General features: G+C 38.4%; 1 protein-coding gene across 1 annotated transcript in view; it reads left to right on the top strand.

Annotated features, from left to right (window-relative positions):
* TNKS (tankyrase) overlaps positions 1-22,352 on the top strand; it is a 107,927-nt gene that overhangs the window by 78,813 nt on the left and 6,762 nt on the right. Inside the window, exons 12-24 of the mRNA XM_085222639.1 lie at positions 3,644-3,815; positions 5,573-5,652; positions 6,587-6,732; positions 7,844-8,009; positions 11,219-11,438; positions 11,977-12,086; positions 14,363-14,551; positions 15,467-15,704; positions 16,373-16,455; positions 18,810-18,930; positions 19,543-19,640; positions 20,948-21,022; positions 21,710-21,815. Coding sequence (XP_085078765.1) covers positions 3,644-3,815; positions 5,573-5,652; positions 6,587-6,732; positions 7,844-8,009; positions 11,219-11,438; positions 11,977-12,086; positions 14,363-14,551; positions 15,467-15,704; positions 16,373-16,455; positions 18,810-18,930; positions 19,543-19,640; positions 20,948-21,022; positions 21,710-21,815 — 1,804 coding nt within the window. The remainder of the gene's footprint in view (positions 1-3,643; positions 3,816-5,572; positions 5,653-6,586; positions 6,733-7,843; positions 8,010-11,218; positions 11,439-11,976; positions 12,087-14,362; positions 14,552-15,466; positions 15,705-16,372; positions 16,456-18,809; positions 18,931-19,542; positions 19,641-20,947; positions 21,023-21,709; positions 21,816-22,352) is intronic.

Raw genomic sequence — 22,352 nt, 5'->3', positions numbered from 1 at the left:
AAGTTGCACATGACAGACTCAAAATGCTTTTGAGTAACTTTGATGCAGAATACATTTGTGGACGTGATGCTTAGGGATGTGGTTTAGTGATGGACTTGGTAGTGTTACTTCAAGTGCACTTGATCTTAAGGGTCTTTTCCAACTTAAACAATTCCACGATTAGCTTTCCAGATTTTAGGTAGACACGTGCTTATTATGGGGAATAATAAGCATTGGGAAAATAAACTTGCTTTCAGAAATGGAGTAGGTTTTGGATCATGATAGCTAACAACACAAAAAAACTAACTGTGTGGTCTTCTGTGATTGTGTAGTTCATCTTTTCTCACTTAATTGGTAACCTAGCATAATAACATTAATATTAAGCTTTTAAGCAAATGGACATCTGTATAACAGATATCTGGGTTGTTCACAAGCTTTCAGTGTGAAACTGGACCTTGTTCCTTTTCTCCCCTTGACATAGATTCACTTCTATTTATAATGCTACACAAAGAGAGGAAAAAATAAAAAGGAATAGATTACAAATTGTCTTTAAATGCAGAAGAAGAGCAGTTAAAACTCTTCCCTTGTAGGGAAGGGTGCTGTGCTGTCTGAGCATGGGTTCCATCCCAGATTCTTAGAATGTATATCTTTTAGAAAGACCTCATAGAAAACTGCAGCTTCGAAGCTGTTGTGTTTTGTGCTGCTTGTAGTGTCAAGGAGTATGAAAGTATTTAGGGCATTTGATAGCAAAGGAAAGCTGATATGCTTATGATGTCTTGCAGAAAAGGCTCCTGAGCTGCAACAAGTGCTTGACAGCAAAGGGAATATTGTTGTAGCTCTGTGAATGATGCTCTGAGTCACCATAGTTCAGGGAGGAAAAATCTCTTCAAAATGGTTTCTTATCATCAGACACTGATTTATTGAGCGAATATATAGCTAGGATGGGGAAAATGAAATAACAGAAGGAGTTGTATATGGGATATTCTGTGCGCAATGGTATCTTTCCATGAGAAGTCTGACTTGAAATCGCTTTTCATTTGATAGCACCGTTCCACCTTCATATTGCAATTCGAGCAATGGAGTGACTGTATGCATATTAAATGGTGAAGAAGGCAGGTTCAGAGACAGTATGATGTGAAATAAAAGCTGTCAAATCAGTCACTTTTTCTGACAAATCGGCAAGGAGTTAAAGTAATTAAGAACTACCATCTACTCATCCCAAACTACTTAAAAGGAGGACCAGTTGAATGCTTTTAATTTGTTTAGTGCAACTAGAACTATTTATCTTCTTGGCAGACAAATAAGACAGTACAGCTTGAATATTTTACATTTTGTCAGATAGAGCTTAAATTTCAGCTTTGAATTTGATAGGATATGTTAGGTTTTTTAGACCTAATATTGAAGAGTGGCTAACCCAGATATGTCTTACTAGGTTTGAATTTTGAGAGATTAACCTCTATTTGTATTTCTTTCAGGAATTACAAATTTACAGTGGTCAGTTGATTGTCAGATTGTTCTACATGCTCTATTTGGTCTTCATTTTGAAATAAATCCTGTTGCCTTCAACCTTAGTGGAATACATCCTTGGGTTTCTTTTGGGTTTGTTTTAGACAAATGCTGAGTGATTGGTGAGAGCAGCTGTTTCACAGTGAACATATTCCCCCTGAAATTGCCCTGCAAAGTAATTCTCTTTTCTTGAAAGAATATTTTCATTGGTGTATGCATTCCTCTTGGTCAGCTGCAGCCCTCTCTGTCCCAGAAACGGGCATGCGTGTCTTCAGATGACTGCGGTTCTGCCACAAAACTTGATTGTTGATAAAGATAGTTATTTGGAGGTGAAAGGAGACCTGCATAAGACATGTGATATGGGAGATCTGTTGACTTTGCCAGTGTTCCTTTCAAGTGAATATTAGCATTTTTTCCAGGTCACAGTTGCTATCAATTTGTGCAGTGTGGATGCCTTGCTGCTGTTCTTCCACAGTTTGTTCCGTACAGGAGTATTGAACGCAGGAATCCAGTGTTACAGAAAATATTAACTATGATTGTCTTTCCTGAATTGCACAGTACTACCATCTACTTCTAGAATCCACAAGCCTCACTTAGTTCTGTCTTTGCTACTAACTGTACATAGCTTGAGACTTGTGCTCCTGTCTGTGCCCTTATCTGTAGTAAAACGTATCTGATGTCCTGAAACAGATGAGGGTTATCACCAGAACGAAGTTATGGATTTGGGACATTTAGCATCTAGTTAATATTTGTGAAGGCAGTAAGATTTTATGTAAAAAAAAACTTTTAGGATAATTCCATGAGAGAGTCATCAGCTGAGCATGGTTAGAAGAAAGTAGAGCTGTTCTTCTGTACATCTTCCTAGGAGAGAGGTTTGTGATCTGAGAAATTCCTGCTTTACCAGCCTGTAGAATTGTTAGAGATGTAAAAGGCTTTAAACAAGGTCAAAACTGTCTATCTTATGTTGTTCTTTCTGGTGAGTTGATGTTGATGTATTGCAGATACTTGTATATTTTTTAACCCTCTCAAGTAATAGATACTTGCTATATAGTTACTTCACTCCAAATCAAATTTTAGTCTTAACCAAAATATTTTCCACTGGTTTTCATGGAAAGAAAGGTAGTAGGGCTTGAAGGCTGTGTTTTTGGTGAGAGAACCTAGCAAAACCTTTGCTACCATCACAGAGATTTTGGTAATGTAAAAAGTCTGGTTTTTACAGTAACATGCAGTTCACAGCCTACTATCCGTAGGCTTTGAAATAGATAACAGGTTCTGAGTTAGTTGTAGAGAACACATAGTAGTTACATATTTCATAGCGATTTAAAAAAAAAAAAAAAAAGCTGTTGGACATCTGCATTCAAGTTTGTCATGAATGGTTGGTTCAAGAAGTATCTTCTTGAAAGCTTATTTTCTATAGTTTTTTTTCCTTCTTTTTAGAGCTCTGTATTATTCTTTTCCTTTCTCTGATAGTGAGCCCATGGCAATGATTCCAGTGGTTCAGATTTTCTGTTAGATCTTCGCAGACAGATAGGTTTCCATTATATCAAGCTCTTTGAAAGCAATACCTTTTCATCATTTTGCTTGATTTTTGCCTACTTATGCAGTCTTGTATTGAATAGATTTATATCTACTTTAAGTTAACATTTCTGTAAAATTACAAAAAGTGAGGATTTTGTATCTGGTGTCTTCCCTTCCTCCTCCTCCCATAGTGTTCTTAATATGAAATCTTTAATTATTGACTGTGAGTCATGTTAATTCCTCTTCAGCAGATGAAGTATGGTAATTTATTTGATTTGTTAATTATTTACCTCTTTCTATATGAGAATTTTGTTTGTTGTTGTTTTGCAAATTTGCTTTGTTAAATTTTCAAAAACTTGATTGTTATTTCAAGTATGGTTTTGGGGATCTGTGTTTTATAATAACCATGCATGCGAGTAACCTACCTTTTTTTAAAGACAAGAAAGCATCTGTAGTAAATTATCTTTACACTGGAATGTTTACGTATTTTGTTTGCTTTTGTTTACTTGCCACATAGAAGAATTGATAGACAAACTTGTATGCCAGGAGGTTCTTGATATTGCTCTTCCTATTAAGGGCAGGGACAGGTGCAGGCTTTTAATTCAAAATGTTCTGTTTTACATTGCTGCTGATTTTTCAGATGAACGCACTGGACACACTTGGTCAAACAGCATTGCACAGGGCTGCTTTAGCAGGTCACTTGCAAACCTGCCGACTTCTGCTGAATTATGGCTCTGATCCCTCCATCATCTCTTTACAAGGATTCACAGCTGCACAGATAGGAAATGAAGCAGTGCAACAGATTCTAAGTGGTAGGTAAAAATAAAAACTTGTGTATTTGAACTTCGGCTTCTCCCTTTCTTTTACAGTTGTGGATCTTATTTCTTTTTCAGTGCCAAAGGCTTAGTGTAGTTTGCTCATTCCTCCCTTCTGCCATCTGCACACACATCTGCAGTATATTCTGTATGATATTTCTTTAGGAAACAAAAACCCATAGCTGCTCAATTCAGAGATTCCATGCAAAACAAGAATTAAAAAAAGCACTGCTGTTACTCACCTGAGATTGAGTGCACAAATGGAAAAATATTGATAGTTAATAACCATTTCAATCTATTGCTTGTCCAACAGGGAAGGATTTTACTGTAAAAGTGCTTTGGATACTGCTTAGATAACAATGTTTTGAGCATATGCATCATTTTATCCATGTCATTTTTTTAATGTTTTAGAGTAGGAAGAATAATTGTAACAGTAGCTACTAAAGAGCAATTACCTTTCAGTGGGATATGCATTTAGTCTTAAGGCAAATTGATGAGAAAACCTGCTTGTACCTAGGAGCTTCGCTTCCTTCAGCACTTTAAAGTGTACCCACCCACTCTTGAGATGTAGTTTGCTATTTAGATAGTGTTACCCGATTAAATTGTGCACGTGACTATATATATATGTACAGAAGGGGAAGAATGATAGAGATGAATTAAAGAAAGTAAACATATCCTGTGATGATTTTTAAATTGTAAACTTAGAAGTATTCAGGAAATGTTCACTTCAGTTTGAATTATAAACTCACTTTCACAATGTCTACTCTGTGAAACCTCATTTCAGATGTTATATTGTACATCTTTTCATTGGGAATACTGCATCTTTTCTCTTACAACCGTAAAGCTGTTCAAGACTGAAATATTCAAAAACTTAAAGAAGCATATCAAAAGTTTTTTGCATCAGTAGCATAGTGTTGGCATTTTCTGTGTTATTCAAAGCTAACAAGCAAATGCTGAAATTATTTACAAAATTACAATGTATTCATTCTTGTAAGATTGAGTTAGAGCTGTAAGAGAGCTCATCAAGAGAGCTTTTTCTTTTTCCAAACAATTATTAGAAAATTCTGCTAGTTCTGCTTCTTTTAATGAGTGAGATTTGTTTCTTTGCTCCACACAGTCCTTTGGTACACTTGTGGAATTCAAATTTCTCTCTCTTCCAGTAATTAGATTGTTTCTGATCTTGACTGTCTTGTGAAGACAAAAACAGGAGTCCAGAAAAGAGATTAAAGTAATGCTAAGGAATGAAGCTTTGAATCCAGTGTAGTACTTAGTCTCATCTCAGCTACAGGATGCTGAGGTGGCAGTGCTGCTGTGGGGAAAGTAAATAACTTGAAGGTGAGAGCTGAAACCTCACACAGCCTTAGGTTTTAATTCATGCTGAAATGAGCACATTTAACTCTAAGTGTGCACTGGGGTCTCATTCAGTTTGTTTTTGAACTTCAGCAAAAGTTAGAATCCAGTTCAGTGAACACACGGATTTCTTGATTATACAAATGTCATTCTTACTATATGCAGAATTGGCAAAACCTTGAAATGTCAGAAATGGCAGAGTGATGTTAGCTCTAGAGCCCAAGTCTGATTGATTCACTCCAAAACTAAGCTTCCTTACTCAGCCATTTAGGCTCTTTGTATTTGAACATCACAACTCCATGGCATTTTTACAAATGCTAGCAGATGTATTTTCCCAGTTTGGAAAATGTTGAGCACGAGATAATATAATTTAATAATACTAAAACATATTTTTCTGTATGTAGAAAGTACACCTGTGCGTACATCTGATGTGGATTACCGGTTGTTAGAAGCATCCAAAGCTGGAGACTTGGAAACTGTGAAGGTAAATTTCAGCATTTCATATTAATTTTTCACTTTAGTGCAATCTTCATGGAAGCCACTACACATACAGTTTCTGGAAGTAGTATCCAGTGGATGGTAAGTCGTTAAAAAAATGTGAAGGACAATTTCTTAATATTTTTTCTAGATAGCTGGACATTGGGATGTGCTGCGGTGTTTCTCTGAGTTTGTGGTTGTTCATTCTCTGAGTCCTTCACACAACCATATCTTTGTTGGAATCAGATGTGTTGTTTCATATACAGCCATATTCTTTAACAAAGCATGATTCAATCAGAAGGCAAGCAAACAAGTGTTAGAAGGTGAGATGTAGCATTTTAAGCCATCCTTTTCTGAAGATGAACAGTTATGCCATGAAATGCTGGCACTGCAGGAAGGTTTGGTCTCAGCTTTCATACAACATTTCAGGTAAAATAGGCTGCAGATAGACCATCCTGCATGGTCACAGCTTGAGCTTCAATATATTAATATATATTAACGCTCAGCAGCAGTTTTGTGTACCAACAACTCCTTCGACTGCTAAGCTCAATATTTCTAGATTTGTGAAGACAGCATGAGCTGGAAATGGTAGCTTGTCTGGAGAAATTTACATGGACTTGAACCTGGTGCTTGATGACTTAGAGGCTTGCCCTTTTAATGTGTTAGGATTGTTTTCATACTGCTTCCGTCATTTAAGTCCTATTTGTTAAGAAAGTACTTTCAGACATAAATTTAGATAAGTTATACTTTTGATTTTGCTTATTGTGGAAAATTTCCCAAAATCTAACTTCAAAAAACTGGTATATAATTATAAATTAACCACATTTTGTATTGTGATGATTGATGAGAGGTAGGGTTTTTTGTTTGCTTTGTGGATTTTCTTGTTTTGGATGGGTTTGTTTTTTTCCCGTCTTTCAATAGGTGTTGATTTCCTTTCACAGCAACTTTGCAGCCCTCAGAATGTGAATTGTAGAGATTTGGAAGGCCGCCATTCAACACCACTGCACTTTGCTGCAGGGTATAACCGCGTATCAGTGGTGGAGTATCTCTTGCACCATGGGGCAGATGTGCATGCCAAAGATAAAGGGTATATTTTCGTTCTGTGATATACTTATTGTTTTTTATTACTGTGAGATTTCAACCTCCTCTCTTCATTTTGGTTTGAATTTCAGCAACTGTCATTTTTTCTTGTTAAAATTTTTTGTTTCTTTCTTCTTAGAAGGAAGGTAGAGGGTAGCGTTCAGGGACGTGGTTCAGTGGGCAGTAATGGTGAATGGTTGGACTGGATGATCTTAGAGGTCTTTTCCAATCTTAAATAATCCTATGATTCTTCCGCATTGTTTCTGTTATTAATTGTGTGGAGACATAATTAAGTTGTGTTAAATATTAAGTTTATTAATATTTAATATTGATTAAGTTAAATATAACTTTCCGGCAAAGCCACAGTCACGCATCTGGCAATGTAATCCATGATCCTTCTCTTCCCCCTTTTGTCTGTTTCAGAGATTTTGCAGTGTTTAAAAGCAGCCTCTCAGTTATTTCAGGTGATTTAAAATTAGTTTGGAATTACATGAGGTAAAATACCAGGGTTGTCTCTGACCATTTCTCTGGTTTGGTTAGATTTTATTATTAACTTATTTATTCAGGTAGATAAGATAAATCCTTTACAAATCTTATTATCTGATTTCTTGCAAAGTGACTGAGTGGAATAGTATGATTTTTTTGATCTTTCACTCTAATATATTGGACTTCATGATGAGGGGTAATTTGTTTCCAGCTCTGAATTACCAATTTTCCCCTCGGAAGAAATATTTGGACATCTTTCTGTGGGTGTGTAGCTGTTAATAACTGTAGTTCAAACTCATTGCTTAGTTTTATACCTTTTCTGAAATTTTCATTCAACTGTGCATAGTCAGATTGTAGCAATTCTTGCAACTGTTTTTTGCTGCTGCTAACAGCATTAAAGCCACTTGCTTCTAGCAACAGCAACATTGATGTTTGTTAAGCATTTAGAAGCCTCCTCTGTGAGATCTGAAGGACAAGGATGTTTGTTTCATTTAATAATAGGAAGGAAATAAAGCCATAAAAGTCTGAAAAATGTGGACTACTGTCCAGAGAATGTTTTATTTGTTGGAATTTTGTATGACTGCATATTGGATTGTATTTTCTGTAGCTGTTAAAACTTTATCTTTGATTAGTGGCTTAGTTCCCTTGCACAACGCCTGTTCTTACGGACACTACGAAGTAGCTGAACTCTTAGTGAGGCATGGTGCTTCTGTCAATGTAGCAGACCTGTGGAAATTCACTCCTCTTCATGAAGCAGCAGCAAAAGGAAAATATGAAATCTGCAAACTGCTGTTAAAAGTATGTGATCTAGAATTTTTAAATGTGTTTTTGAATATATGTTCTGTTTTTGTGTAAGATCGCATTCAAACTTATTTGCATTGTGAATTCTTAATGGTGCCGTTTCGATCTATTTTCCCTCTTACAGTTGTCGGCGTATTGTGTAATGTCTGTTCACTTACAGAGAATTGTTCGAATGGTTTCTTTTCCCAGTAGGTTTATTAGATTGGTTCAACATGACCGGTTAATGCTATTAACCAAGTAGGACAAAACTGTCAAAATGGGAAGAAAAAAAAAAAAAAATTGGGAATGGAGGAAAAAAAAAAAGCCCACAGCAACCAAATGAACAGAAAACACCAGAAGTCCTTGCCTATTCATCCCCTTCTGGAACAGTTTATGTGGTTAAGTAAATCTTTGTAAAAGCATGCAGGAGTGTGTTACAGATCAATAACTGCAGGTGGGGACTTACTTAGTGTGTCTGACATTTAAAAAATAAAAATTAAAATTAAAACTGTTAAATCAATGTATAATCTATTAAGATCCTGGAGGAAATGTGTATTAATATCCTGTGGAATAAATATTCCCGATCAGCAGAAGTTGTAAGAGACATGAGGTAATGCCAACATGTTTCCATGAATTTGAGAGACTTCTTAACATAAGGTCATCTTGGGATGGTAGAAGTGAGTTCTAGTGGATTTCTTACCAATACTATTTCCTATTATAGCCTTGTGACTTCAAATTTTTTGAAGCACGGTATTTAAAATATGAATAAGTAAGAATATGGATTGTCTTAAAATGTTCTTCCACATACACTTACTTTCCTCTTGAGCTGCAAAGCCCCAGTATAAGAAGAATAAGTGTAGAGTCTTGCATATGGGTAGAAGTAACTGCATGAATCAGTACAGGTTAGGGGATGACTGCTGGAGAGGATCTGCAGAGAAGGACCTGAGTGTTCTGGTGGACAACACGTTGGCCATGAGCCAGCTGTGTGCCCTTGCGGCCAAGAATATCTTTGGTATCCTGGAGGGCATTAAAAGGAGTATGGAAAGCAGGCCATGCTCTCTACTCTGCCCTTGTGAAGCCACATTTAGAATACTGTGTCCATTTCTGGGCTCCCCAGCTCAAAAAATGCAGGGATCTCCTAGAAGGTGTCCAACAGAGGACCACAAAGACGATAAAAGTACTGCAACATATCCTGCATGAGGAGAGGCTGAGTAACCAGGGTCTGTTCAACCTGGGGAAAAGACGACTGAGGAGGGATCTGATTAATGTTCGTACATATTTAACGGAGCTTGGAGGCAAATGTATGAGGCCAGGCTCTTCTCAGTGGTGCATAGTGATAGGACAAGTAGCAGTGGCCTAAAATTAGCAGATTGGAAGCTCCATACAAGCACGTGGAAGAACCTCTTTACAGTAGGGATGACAGAGCACAGGAACAGGTTGCCCAGAGAGATTCCAGAGTCGTCTTCTAGGAGACCCATCTAAGACCCATCTGGATGCCTACATGTGCAACTTATTTTAGGGAACCTGCTTTAGCAGAGGGTTGGTCTTGATGATCTCTTGAGGACCCTTTTAACCCCTGCAATTCTGTGGTTCTGTGATATTTCTCACCTATCTCATCAATTATTTCATTTGATTACCAAGTAAGTATTCAGCTTAAGGGAGAGAGCACATCTTTTAAAAACTCAGCAGCAGCAAAAACCAGATGTGCAGACATGGCTGTGGAGTAGATGCAGCGATGACCATGTTATTACCACCTGAATACAGGAGTTAGTTCAAGTTTTAGGCGCACTCATAATTGCTCAAGCACAGCATTACTTTACAGGCACTGGAGATCTCTGGAATTTTCTTGACCATTTAAGTGGGAGTATAGCCATCTTTCATGTTCAACTTCAAAGGATCTTACCACAGGAAATACAGAAATGTTGAAATCTTTCTTTTAGAACTCATTCTTGCACAAGAACTGAATGCACCTTTAAGATGACATGCTTTTGTAAAGATTTTGAGTGTCCATGGATACATGCTCATGCTGCAGTTTACTCAGGGCTTCTCCTGCTGTGTGCCTCATGCCAAATGGCAGTGCTGTCAGTTCTGCTGAGCTGTAAATGTTGAGATTCATTTCTCCTGACTTGTGCTCTTTCTACCCTGTTCTGTGTAAAGAATGAAACAAAAAGACACAGACCTTTTGGAGAGACTTTCAAAGCCTTTCTTTAAAATGGCTCCTTTGTTTCTGTGATTTTGAAGGAGTCTGAGAAGTTGCTACCTCTTTACTTAGATATTTATTCTTGACAATACTTGAATAGTTTGATTTTTGTGAGTTTAAAATTAAGGAATCTAAGGTTGTATCTGGGAAAGTCATTCCTGGTTTTGAAAAGCTTTTTGCCTAAACAAACAAACAAAAACCCAAAAAACTCTTCTCAATAGTACTACAAATGCTGATCTGGTTCTGTGTAATTAGTGCGCTCTTTCTGTCCCTTTCTGCTTACTCTTTTCACCTTGAACGTTTCTGTAATGCTTCTGAGTACAAGATGGTTCATTCCATCTGCTCTTCCCATCCCCATCTCATTCTCTGTGGCTCACAGTGGCACAGCATGTAGCCAGCATCACTGATGAGAAATGCCAAGGCAGACTTGCTGGCAGGGCTTAGATCACTGATCATTCTGAAGATGCCAACCAAAGAACTAAAGTGCCTACAGCTGCCTATGCCCTATCTGTGTTTGATCTTTCCGTGACTGCTAGCAGTGTATAGAGAAAGAGCTGTCCTCCCACAACATTGTTCATGGACACAACTCATGCTTTATGCTCTAGATGTTTGCTCCCCTCTTTATCCCATGCTCTAGCAGTTTGTTCTTTTCTGTGATTGATTTCCATGTTTTCTGAGCACAGGTATATTCCAGCAACATTTTAAATCCACTTTTCTGCTGTCCCACCAAGTGTTTTCTTTACTGCTTGTAAACAACTTAAAGTTGTGCTGTTATATAATAGCAAGTGTAGAAATGAATATTTTTATAGATCATATCTCCAGGAAATGTCTTTCAACAGCAGAGTGGTATTCAGTGAACCTGAGATCTTGGCTCCATTAGCCAAGATTGGCATACTGTCCTTCTGGATTTATTTATTGTATGTAACTGCACTGGCAAAATCCCTTGCTTCACCTGTGCTTCAAAATAGTGACATTTGTGTGCACTCTTCACGGTTTTGACAGCAGTATTGCACTTTGCTCTTTGCAGCATGGGGCTGATCCAACAAAGAAGAACCGAGATGGGAACACTCCTCTAGATTTGGTGAAAGAAGGAGACACAGATATCCAGGACTTACTGCGAGGAGATGCTGCTTTACTAGATGCTGCCAAGAAAGGGTGCCTGGCTCGCGTGCAGAAGCTGTGTACTCAAGAAAATATCAATTGCAGAGACACCCAGGGAAGAAATTCAACACCGCTACATCTTGCAGGTGAGTGACTTAATGTGTCTCACAGAATGATTAAAGTTGAAATGGAGCTTAGGAAGTAGTCTGTTAAAACCCCTCAGCTCAAGAAGGGATGCCTAGACCTCGTTGTCTATAGCCACGTCCAAGTGAGTTTTGAAGATCTCCAAGGAGGGAGACTCCATAGGTTCTCTAGGCAACCTGTACCACTGCTTCATCACTTGCTAAGTAAAGTGCTCCCTGATGTTCACCAGGAACCTTGTGTCCCAGTCTGTGCTATTGTTTCTTGTATTGGCACTGGACGCCACTGTCAAGAGCCTGTATGTTTTGTCTGCTTCCCATAATTTTATAAGAAGGAGTTGCAGAGCTTCAAGGATAACTTTACTATACAGAGTATTGTTAACTGGCACCTATTTCAGGACTATTTCAGGAGTTAATGTGGTTACTAGGAAAAAAAAAAGGGCTTTCGTAGTTGAAAACAATGCTTTAGCTTCACTGCCTGACAATTTTTGTTTGCTGAACCTCTCCTAATACTCAATTTATTTTTCCTGTTTATTTTCTACAGCTGGTTACAACAATTTGGAAGTAGCTGAATATCTTCTTGAGCATGGTGCTGACGTTAATGCCCAGGACAAAGGTGGATTAATACCTCTACATAATGCAGCATCTTATGGGGTAGGTACAGGCTCTTTTGCTTGTGGACGCATCAACAGGGAGCTCCTAGAAGTTATATCCAAAGCTGGTTATTTTACAGTTGTCTTACAGTGAACAACCTTAGCCTGTGATGGTATGAAATATTTGTTGAGCTAAGTTGCTGATGTGCATCCTGTATTTAGTCCCGTAGATATAGCTTAGTGAGGCATATTTGGGTGTCGCAGTTTAGAAAGATCACTTTGCCTTTGTGCAAGCAAGCAGATGCAAAGCTTTGAGTGGTTTTAAATTGTGGGTGACTGCTGAAAGAGGAACTCAAGTTGGTACTGAAAGACTTGTGTGGAAGTAAGAAGGGATCATGTCTGTTGCAGTGGGGCTGCGATGGTTGATTGAAACTATTTTGGATGAGACAGGTCCTCTTTCCTCTGTCTGTGTGCATACCACTTGCACAGATGCCTCAAAAGCAGCTGCTAATTGCAAATGAGTTGAGAAGAAGCTTTTGCAAGCAATTATACAGAGATGGTGCTTGAGAAGATCCTAGCAGATGCTTAAGGATAGGCAGAGGACATAAGCTCAAAAACGGGTGGATTTGATGATCTGATTCTGTGCTTTGTTACTGCAGGGCCATAGTACGAGAAGAACAAAATCTAGGAGGGGCATTCTTAACGAATCCACATGTTTTGCTTTCTTCTGAGATCTGAATGAGGAAGGCGTGGGGAAAAGTGCAGTGTTCACCTTCTTTCTACTGAGTGTATCACTGAAATACAGCCTGCATCATTTGTAGTGGTTCTCTGTCAGTCTGGGCTTTTGGTGTCCTAGAGAGCAAGAAGCTCTGAATACTCCTCAAGATTTTGAAGTGCAGCACTATGATTTTTCACTGCTTCTCCTAATATCAAGCAATACCATTCTTCAGCTTCAATCATAAATACTAAGTGCCTGGCACGTTGCTTAGATCTAGAGATATATTCTGATACAAAGATTGTGCTCACTCTTCCAAAGCATAGCAAATCAAAGCACACATTCTATATGACAATAAGGTATTCTTTATTGTCACATGGCAACATAAGAGATTGGTTCAAGCTGATAATCACTTCAAAAATCATAATGCCAGTTTAATTTGGTTATCTTGCTCTCTTTAGGAAAAGTTAATGAGGCTATGTTTCAGTGCTTTTCCTGTAGTTGCCCGTACTTCTGAGCTGTCATCAGCCCATTCAGATCTCTGTAACAGGAGGCAGACAGATGAGTACTGCTTTCAGATGTTCATGGCTGGCAAGTTTCACAGATGTAGCCTTTTCCTCATAAAGTGTCTTCAGTTCTCTCAGCCAATGTTTAATTATGTGTGCCTCTCAGTAGGGTTTTGTGTTGTGACAGAGAACCTGCACGAAATGCAATTGCTTTAAAAGTTTGGAAGAGTGAAAAAATAAGGTCAGCAGTAATTTCAAACCATTCAGAGCAAGCTTCTAGAGCTGTTAAGAGTCACTTAATTGCTGTTGAAAGAAAAAATGAAATCCATTAGCAGAAGTCTTTGTTCTTCTGCTTACTATTTTCTGTGTTTCATTCTCTTGCCTATTTTTTTTATTTCTAAGCTGTATTCCACAAGTAATTTTATTGATCAAAGAGAGAGTTTTTATTCACCGATTTTCTGTTATTTTCATTTGGGAGACTTCTAAAATAGAATGTTGATGAAAGCATGGAGGTTTAAGTACTTTTATAGCCATTGTAAAACAGTTGTTCCTTTTGACTCCCTTAATGAGCTTTATCAATTACGTGTCTCAAAATATGATTGGAGGAAGAATAAATTTGTGTTACCTTGGGTGGGCTCCATGACAAAGCTCTGTATGCAGACATCTAAGTAGTGTTTAAGTAGTGTAGCATTGGAGTTCACATCTCCTAGTCGCGTATCACAAATGTCACAGCACCATACATTTGTGTTTCCAGTTCAAATATCTACAAATGTTTTGGCAGCTAAGTCTGTGTGTTTTATGCTGGAGCATATATCAGGCCTGATCCTGTAGCTAGCACAGACTACTTACCATGTAGTTCAGGTGATTTGACAGAAATGTAATTCTGTGCTTGATCAAAAATGGAGTGGTAGGGTTGATCCAGATTTAGTGACTGTGGAGCTGCAGGATAGAGCCACACCTGATGAGTGCATTACTGCATAAAGAGGCAGGTAAGTGGGTAAAAAAAAAAAGGAAAGAGAAACGATGAAGTTCTCTAAGCACCATTATCCTCACCATAAAGTAGGAAATATGTTTTATTATCAGTGTCGTGTTCATTAAAATGTTTTTGTTTTCTAGCATGTGGACATTGCAGCATTGCTGATCAAATACAATACGTGTGTAAATGCAACAGATAAGTGGGCATTCACACCATTGCATGAAGCAGCACAAAAAGGAAGGACGCAGCTGTGTGCTCTGCTCTTAGCTCATGGAGCAGATCCAACCATGAAGAATCAAGAGGGTCAGACACCACTAGACCTGGCAACAGTAAGTTCTTGCTGGAGTGCCAGCCACACAGTGCTCTGGAAGGTTTGCTCTGCATGTAAATGACTTTCTGCACCTTCGTGGCCTCAGCTTTCTCTGTGTCAAAGTAGAGGGAAATGAATGTCTCTAAGGTGTATTTGCAATTTCTTTTACCCATGGATATCCTCTGGCTGAGATTTTAACGTGGTTTGTGATATAAGGATCCCCTCTGCTAAAGCATTCTCTCCTGGAATCAGTCTTCTTATTGCCAGAAGCTAATCTATCTGAAAATGCCCCCAGTGGTAGTCAGTCTGTGTGTGCTGTCAGTAATGATTTCACTGAACCTAGAAGGGAAATGAGATGAGGTTTTATTGGAATGGAATCTCTTAGTAGTTGATGATGTTTGGTGCCTGCGTATTACCTCAGCTCTTTTTTGACAAGCTCTAAAACAACATCCTAGGATTTGTGAGTGGCTCTCAAACCTATTTTAAAACTGGCACTGTACACTTTCTTGTTAGTGGTGATGGTGGCAGCTGGTTAAAGAACCTAAGAAGGTCGTGTGAACATGCATGTGTCAGCTTAACCATTCTTGCTAAAATAGATAACTGCACCCAAATTGGATGCCATGTCCATTTCTGGTGCAAGAATCACAAAAGGACATGCCAAAGAGGAATTTCTTGAAGATGAGGGTTCTTTTTAATTTAGTCTATAAAGGCATTTTGCAGTCCAGTTGCTAGCCAAGTTCATACTCCTCCTGAAGTTCCTGTTGTTTTTTTGTTTTAAAGACTAAGAGATTATCGTGGCAAAGGGAAGGGTAGAGTTTTCCATTGAAACTTTGATCCAGTGCAAAATGCTTGACCGGAAGTTAACTGACACAAATTGAGATCAGTGACTTGTGATACAACTGAGCCTCAACTTGAATGTTTTTGTGTTTTTCAGGCTGACGATATCAGAGCTTTGCTGATAGATGCAATGCCTCCAGAAGCTTTACCTACATGCTTTAAGCCTCAAGCAACTGTTGTTAGCGCCTCCCTGATCTCGCCAGCATCTACGCCTTCCTGCCTTTCTGCTGCCAGCAGTATAGATAACCTCACCGGGCCACTGGCAGAACTTGCGGTCGGAGGGGCATCAAATACTGGTGACGGAGCAGCGGGAACTGAAAGGAAGGAGGGAGAAGGTGCATTTGCTGCTGGACATGTTTGCATTGCCAGAAGTACAGTAGTCTAGAGTCACAGCAGCTCTTGTTCTATCTGAAAAGCATTTCTGACCAGGCAGAAATTACTGCACAGCCTGAATTGTTGTCCACATTGTGAAGTGTCTGATGTTTGCTCTGTTCTGATGTGCTCTGCAGGAACGTTGTTGGCTGTTCACTTATGTTTGCTTTTCACAGTTCTGATTACAAAAGCATACCTGATTAGGTGCCCAGATGTTTGTTGTTGATTTTATCCAAAAGATCCAATGAGAATTAATTTGACAGAGTTATGATTGTGAAGGCTGGGGGATTTCAATAAGACTTTTTAGATCTTTTGATTCTTATTTGGAATACATGCTGTGTATCAGCATCTGGGTGATTACATACCAAAAATACACCCAGTCTTCATTTCCTTCCCCTTGCAATATGAGCCTCTGGCACAGACTGATTGTGCTTTTCATTATTTGATACTGAGGAGGGGAATAGTGATGATATTTACACTGATGTTTCACACAATGGAAGTGGATTGTTTTTTTATAAGGCAGATTGGTTGTATGAAGAATGAGTGGGATTTTAAGAGAAGTGGTATTTGTTGGTTTATTTACTTATTTGAATTGAGTGTGTGAGATTAAGTGATTTTTTTCTTATTACAGTTTCTGGTCTTGACATGAACATTACCCAGTTCCTGAAAAGCCTTGGTCTTGAACACCTTCGGGACATCTTTGAGACAGAACAGGTAAGTGTCAAGTGTTTTCTGTGTGTTTTGAAGATAGGCTTCAATTCCCTGATTTTAAAAGAGAGCAAAAAGACAACTTCACATCTACAGAAAAAAAAACACAAACATATCCAAGAAAGGTGCAGATATGAATGAATTGGCAAACGCTTTTCAGTGAGGTAGAGATGAAAATATCTGCCTGTTTGATTTAGTTATCAGTGGTTTTCACTTTCTTAAAAAATGGTGATTGCTAATTTGGTTTGTATTCTGAGAACTGCATGTGAACATTTAATTAACTTTTGAACATAAGTTCAAAAAGAAAATTTAGATTGGAACATCACCTTCACTTATCCTGTAGCAGTCTTGATGTTTGAAGAAACTTTTCACCATCTATACTGCTACATGTGACACTTAAATTAGATGTGGGAATTCCTCCAGTTTGACCTAGTTGAGTAGTGTGATCAGTCCAGAGAATGTAGAAGTGTGGTTTCCTAGTGGGTTAGGACTGTAGCATTAATTGAATTTGCAGAGCTAAAAAGTTTTAAATATAATTGAGAGATGGGGGAAGCTGCAAAGTTATCAACAATTTGCAGTGTATGAAAAGAATACAACTCTCTACCGTTCCAGAAGCTTACATTTCTGTAAGGTAATTTTTGGCCTGTTTTTATGTACTGTTTTCTTAGATATTTTATGAGTTAAAAAGGTTATTTGTGTGAATAAGGTGGACAGTGGTGGATGTAAAAAGTACAAGGAGGCTGGATTTGATGGTGCTTTTTCCTCATATTTTTGCTGTTAATCTTTTGTGATGGATCAGGAAATAAGTATTTTAAATGTAATTTGTTACTTACAGAAAAGCCTCCAAATTCTTCCACGAAACGTTACAGAGGTATCTCCCTCCCCAAAGTTACCATGCTATATAATATTTTTTCCCTTCTTACACATAAGCATAGGCTCTGTTCTTTAACTTGGAACTGCTTCTAGTAAGAAGCAAACGAACCCCAAATGAATTTGTATTCTACTCAGTTTGTTCTTATTTTATTATTTTTCCCACCTTCTACTCGCTGTGCTGCTTTTGTCCAGTTTTTGCTTCCTTAGCTTCTAACCTGTTTTTAAGATCTTTCCCTGCTAATAATATTTAACAATTTAAATCAGATTTATCATTTCTGAAATCGCTAAGCTGCTCGTGTAGGTTTGTCTAAAAATAAGCTCATCATCCCACTACCCTCATGTTCATTTTTTCTACTTGGCTCTAATCTCATAATGATATTGGGTTGGTGCTGGTGCTGTCTATTATCTGTCTTTTCTCTGTTTTTTTTAATGTTTCTGTGCACATGATGAATGTCTTCAGTGGCTTTTCCACAGCAATCTCATTAGGGCTCAGTTGCACAGTTGTTCAAATTATCTATAATTCCTTGCTGGAATTGCTTTCTTTTGGATTAGTGGTACTCAGTTTGGAGTTGACAGTGTTGATATCTGCAAGTCCAGTTGTGCTAACAATCTACCTGGTTTTTAAGCAAGTTGTATGGGTTCCTATTATTTGCAATGCTTCCAATTCTGATTTAATGTAAAATTGGAAGTAGGCTTTATACAGTTACCTCCATCACATTAAATCTTTGTTTCACATAAACACCTTGGCACAGAGTTGCCTTACAGCAATGAAAAATGTGTATTTCATTTAGCACCTATATCCTTCTCTTTTTCGATTTCGAAAATAGTGACAGCTTGTTTTATTATTTTTCTATTTCCACCAATAATCTCTTTGACCTTGATGTCTAAAATCATGTCAGGTGGTTGTGGATTTGTATATTACAATAACATAACTAGTTTTGCCTGTCCTCACAATGCTAACTATTTCCCAAAATTGAGCATGGGAAATAGTTGGGATAGTTGAGCTCGACTTAACCTAGCCAATTCACTGGCTTCGTCCACATAAGTGTGGATATGCACACACCATTATATACCAATGTGAAACACCTTTTTGGTTGCACAGTGAAAATTCTGAATTACACTAGAAGGTGAGACCTTAAATGCGTCAGAATTGTTCCATGCTTCCATGTTCCTAGCTTTTCTGTGCATCCTCCTCCTACATAAGTAAAAATGATTTTAACAGGCCTCCTGCGAGAATGAGCTCTTGTCAGTTGCTGTAGGAGAAGTTAAAGTTCTACACAGCTTGGGCTGTAGCAGCTGGACATGGTCCTGTTTGAGGGAGTGGCGTGCCAGAAGGTGGCAGCAGTTAAGGATATGGTAAAACATAAAAATATGTGTTCTCTTGGTTGTAGCACAAATACAATCCAGTTTCTGAACTGATGTATCTTTGGCCTTGGGAGTCAGGTCAGGTTTGGCTGGTGATTTTTGTGATTTTTCCACCTTTCCAGATAACCCTAGATGTGTTGGCAGATATGGGACACGAGGAGCTTAAAGAAATAGGGATTAACGCGTATGGCCACCGACACAAATTGATAAAAGGTGTGGAGAGGCTTCTAGGAGGCCAGCAAGGTAAATACGATGTTTTTACTTGTTAGTCTGAGTAGCACAGAACAGACTCCCAGAAGTCCTCTGCTGTAAATGTAGGCATTGATACCAGGAATTGAAAGAGCATGATTGTTTGGAAAACATGCTCGCTGATGGTTTGGTGGCTTGTGACGGGTAAGGAATATATTGGGTTGATACAGGACTGAGTGACTGCTCATCTTTCCAGAGAATGGACAACCCTGAGGCAGCTGTGGAAGCCGTGCCCATTTGCAGGGGTTCTGTTTGACCAAGGACGGGGAGCTTTTGGGTTGATTTGCCCTACGTGTAGGCCAGCTGTATCCTGATGCATAGGCTTGTTGGAGCTCCTTGCTGCCCCACGCTACTTGAGTGCTTCTCTTAAAGCACAAATCACAAAATGTAGTTGTCACACCTGCATTTTCCTTCTCTCTCTGAAGACCCTGTTGCCAATGAAAGTACTTCATCTTTTTAAGGTTATTTTTAGACCTTGCGTTTATTTTGTGCTTCCTGCTTACTGGGGTTGTATAAGCAGAAAAATTGCAATGTTTAATAAAAATAAGTCTGGCTTTATTTTCTCCTGATGATTTTTTTTACTTCTTTAATTCCTTCCCTTTGTAGGTACCAATCCGTATTTAACTTTCCACTGCGTGAGTCAGGGGACTATTCTCCTTGACCTTGCACCTGATGATAAGGAGTATCAGTCCGTTGAAGAGGAGGTATTGCAGTTATCTTTTTTGGTGGTGGTGCATTTCCTTCGTCACCTAATCCTTAGAGCTAAATCTTACAGCACGCTGAAAGTGATAAAAGTGCTTTGGTGAACTGCACAGATCTAATGTGGAGTTTAGAGCATTTGTTTGTTTCAGTTTATACTGATGATGATTTTTTTACTGTTTCCTGCCAGTTTTTTTTCTTTAAATACATGATTTTGTTTCTCACTTCCTGCTAACCTAATTTTGCCTTGCTGGCATTGTTCTGGATGTCATCTCATAGCTAGGGCTTACATAGCTTATCAGAGAAAGGCACACCTGTGAAAAGCAAAGGCTGTGTGTGGAGACTGGGAGATCAAGGCCGTGCAAGTCTGTAGGCATTCTTTTTGCTCAGGCCGTTTCTGCGTTTGAACCAGCTTGTTTTCTCTTGTCTCAGTGGTTTAGTTAATCTGTAACCTAGATAAACTACTCTTGGATAAGCAGAGATGACTGTAATTTTTCCTCCCACACACATGCTGTTTTATTTGAGTCAACTACAAGCAGTTACCATTTTGAAAGGAAAAGCATAAGAGGAAAGAGACTTTCTTAAGTGTTATGTTTGAAATAAACACTCTAATTGTTCTTTCAGCTGCTTGTGTAATGATGTTACTTTGTAGCACAGAAAGTCTTGACACTCAGGATTGCTGCCAGTACCCTGGAATATCTTTTTTATTATTAACTCTGCAAACTGGAGTTTGTGCAGACTTTTTGTATAACCATGTCTGACAGAAAGAGTCACTTGTTTACTAGAGTAAATTGGGATGAGTTGTTACTAAATGTTGCTGCTGTGGTTATAAATACCACTGGAAAAAAAAATGGTAAAATTGTTGAAATTCTGAGAACCTTCTAATGCCATAAGAAAACTTAGTGTTCATTTCACTAAGAAATACAGGCTATAGTCATTAGAAATACATTTGTTATTACTTCAAAATGATCTTTTTGTTTGAGTTATTTTTATTTTTTTCTAATCTGAAGTCTTCCAATAGTCTAATATTGATAGCAAGTGCCAATCCTCTTCCCTATGTAGGTTTTTATTATAAGATTGAGTAATTGCAACATTCAGTTTCTCAAACGGTATCGTAGAGCTGAATAGTGTTTTGGGTGCCTGAAGAAAAGTATATATCTCCATTTAAAATTGACTTTTTTGGCACCTTTTAGTTAATTTTCAACCCAGATTCTGTTACTGTCTGTGACATATTAAGATAGATACTGCATGATTACTTTTCCTTACTAACAAGTTTTATGTGCTGAACATTCTGTTGTGTTCGTTTATGTAGATGCAAAGTACAATCCGGGAGCACAGAGATGGTGGAAATGCTGGTGGGATCTTCAACAGGTACAATGTCATCAGGGTAAGTTTCAAAGTCTTGTAGTTCTATGTAGCAAAATAAGTTGGCACTTAAGCAAGCACACAGAAATGATTTAACAAATCAACCTTTTAAATTTAGAGTTCTTTGTTGGTATGATAATCAATTACTGAGTTAAAGCAAGCACTGAGTACTAAATTTATACTGATTGTGTGCTTGGCATATGGAGTGAGGAAGAAGTTTCCACTTGTGCTTTTAAAGAAGTCTAAAGAAGTCATAGAATGGTTTGAGTTGGGAGGGACTTTAAAGCCCATCCACTTCCAACCCCCTGTCCTGGGCAGGGTTGCCACCAACCAGTAAGTGAACATTAAACCTAAACCTTCAGAAAGGTAAGCCTGTTCAAGAGAGGCCAAAGCAGGGAGGGAAGGAGTTTCAGACAGTCTGTAGTTCCTGATGGTATTACCTGCTCTGAGGAGTGAAGCCTGAAAGCTTGCCTTAAACCTGAGAACTTAAGCCGTAATTCACAATAAATGTGAACATCTTGAAGCATATGTTCCTGACTTGGTCGTAAGGGCATGTTCAGAAAGGGCATGTTTTCTTGGTTTGTGGGGTTTTTTTGTACCATTTGTGCGTCTTGCTGTGCTTCTCTGTAGAATTTCTGCAAACGTTTTTGAAACCGTATTCCACTTATTTTGAATTGCATACTTAATGCTTGTTGTTGTTCAACTGCAGATCCAAAAGGTTGTGAATAAGAAGTTGCGGGAGAGATTCTGTCACAGACAGAAGGAGGTCTCAGAAGAGAATCATAACCATCACAATGAGCGCATGTTGTTTCATGGTAACGAAGTGATTACTGTTTGTATGTACTGGTATTAAAAAAGACACCAGAAGCACAAAGGAGCCCATAGACATTGTTAGTGTGGCTGTTTTCGCCATCCTATACAATAGTTGTTTTTCTATGCTAAAAATGCACGTGTGTGCTTGGTGAAGGTATTCTATGCAATCCGTAGAGCTCCACTAGGTACAAAATACATTTATAAAATGCTGTATCTCAGCCATTGCCATTAGATGGTAACTACTGGGAGGACTGTACACTGCTCTGAGAAATGCAGAGCATTTTTCCCTGAAAAAGGGAAGCAGCACGTAGTAAAAAGCGTTTTTCCCTGGCACTTCAGGTAACCATGAGAGAAAGGAATCAAAACTAACCATGAGCTTAAGCAGAAGCATCCAGAAGTGCCTGTAAATGACAGCTGTCTAATGCAAATGACTCCTGCCCTAGCACCTTCTATGATTCTTTGTAGGAAATTGGTTTAGTGTATGATTATCCCGATAAATTTGCCCTTTGTTAGGGAGTACTGACTGCTGAAGAAAGTGT

Source organism: Meleagris gallopavo, chromosome 4 (assembly GCF_905368555.1).
Source record: "Meleagris gallopavo chromosome 4, MGAL_WU_HG_1.1, whole genome shotgun sequence".
Classification (NCBI taxonomy): Eukaryota; Metazoa; Chordata; class Aves; order Galliformes; family Phasianidae; genus Meleagris; species Meleagris gallopavo.
The sequence above is the reverse complement of the archived record's forward strand: the minus strand, read 5'-3'. Positions and strand labels throughout refer to the sequence as shown.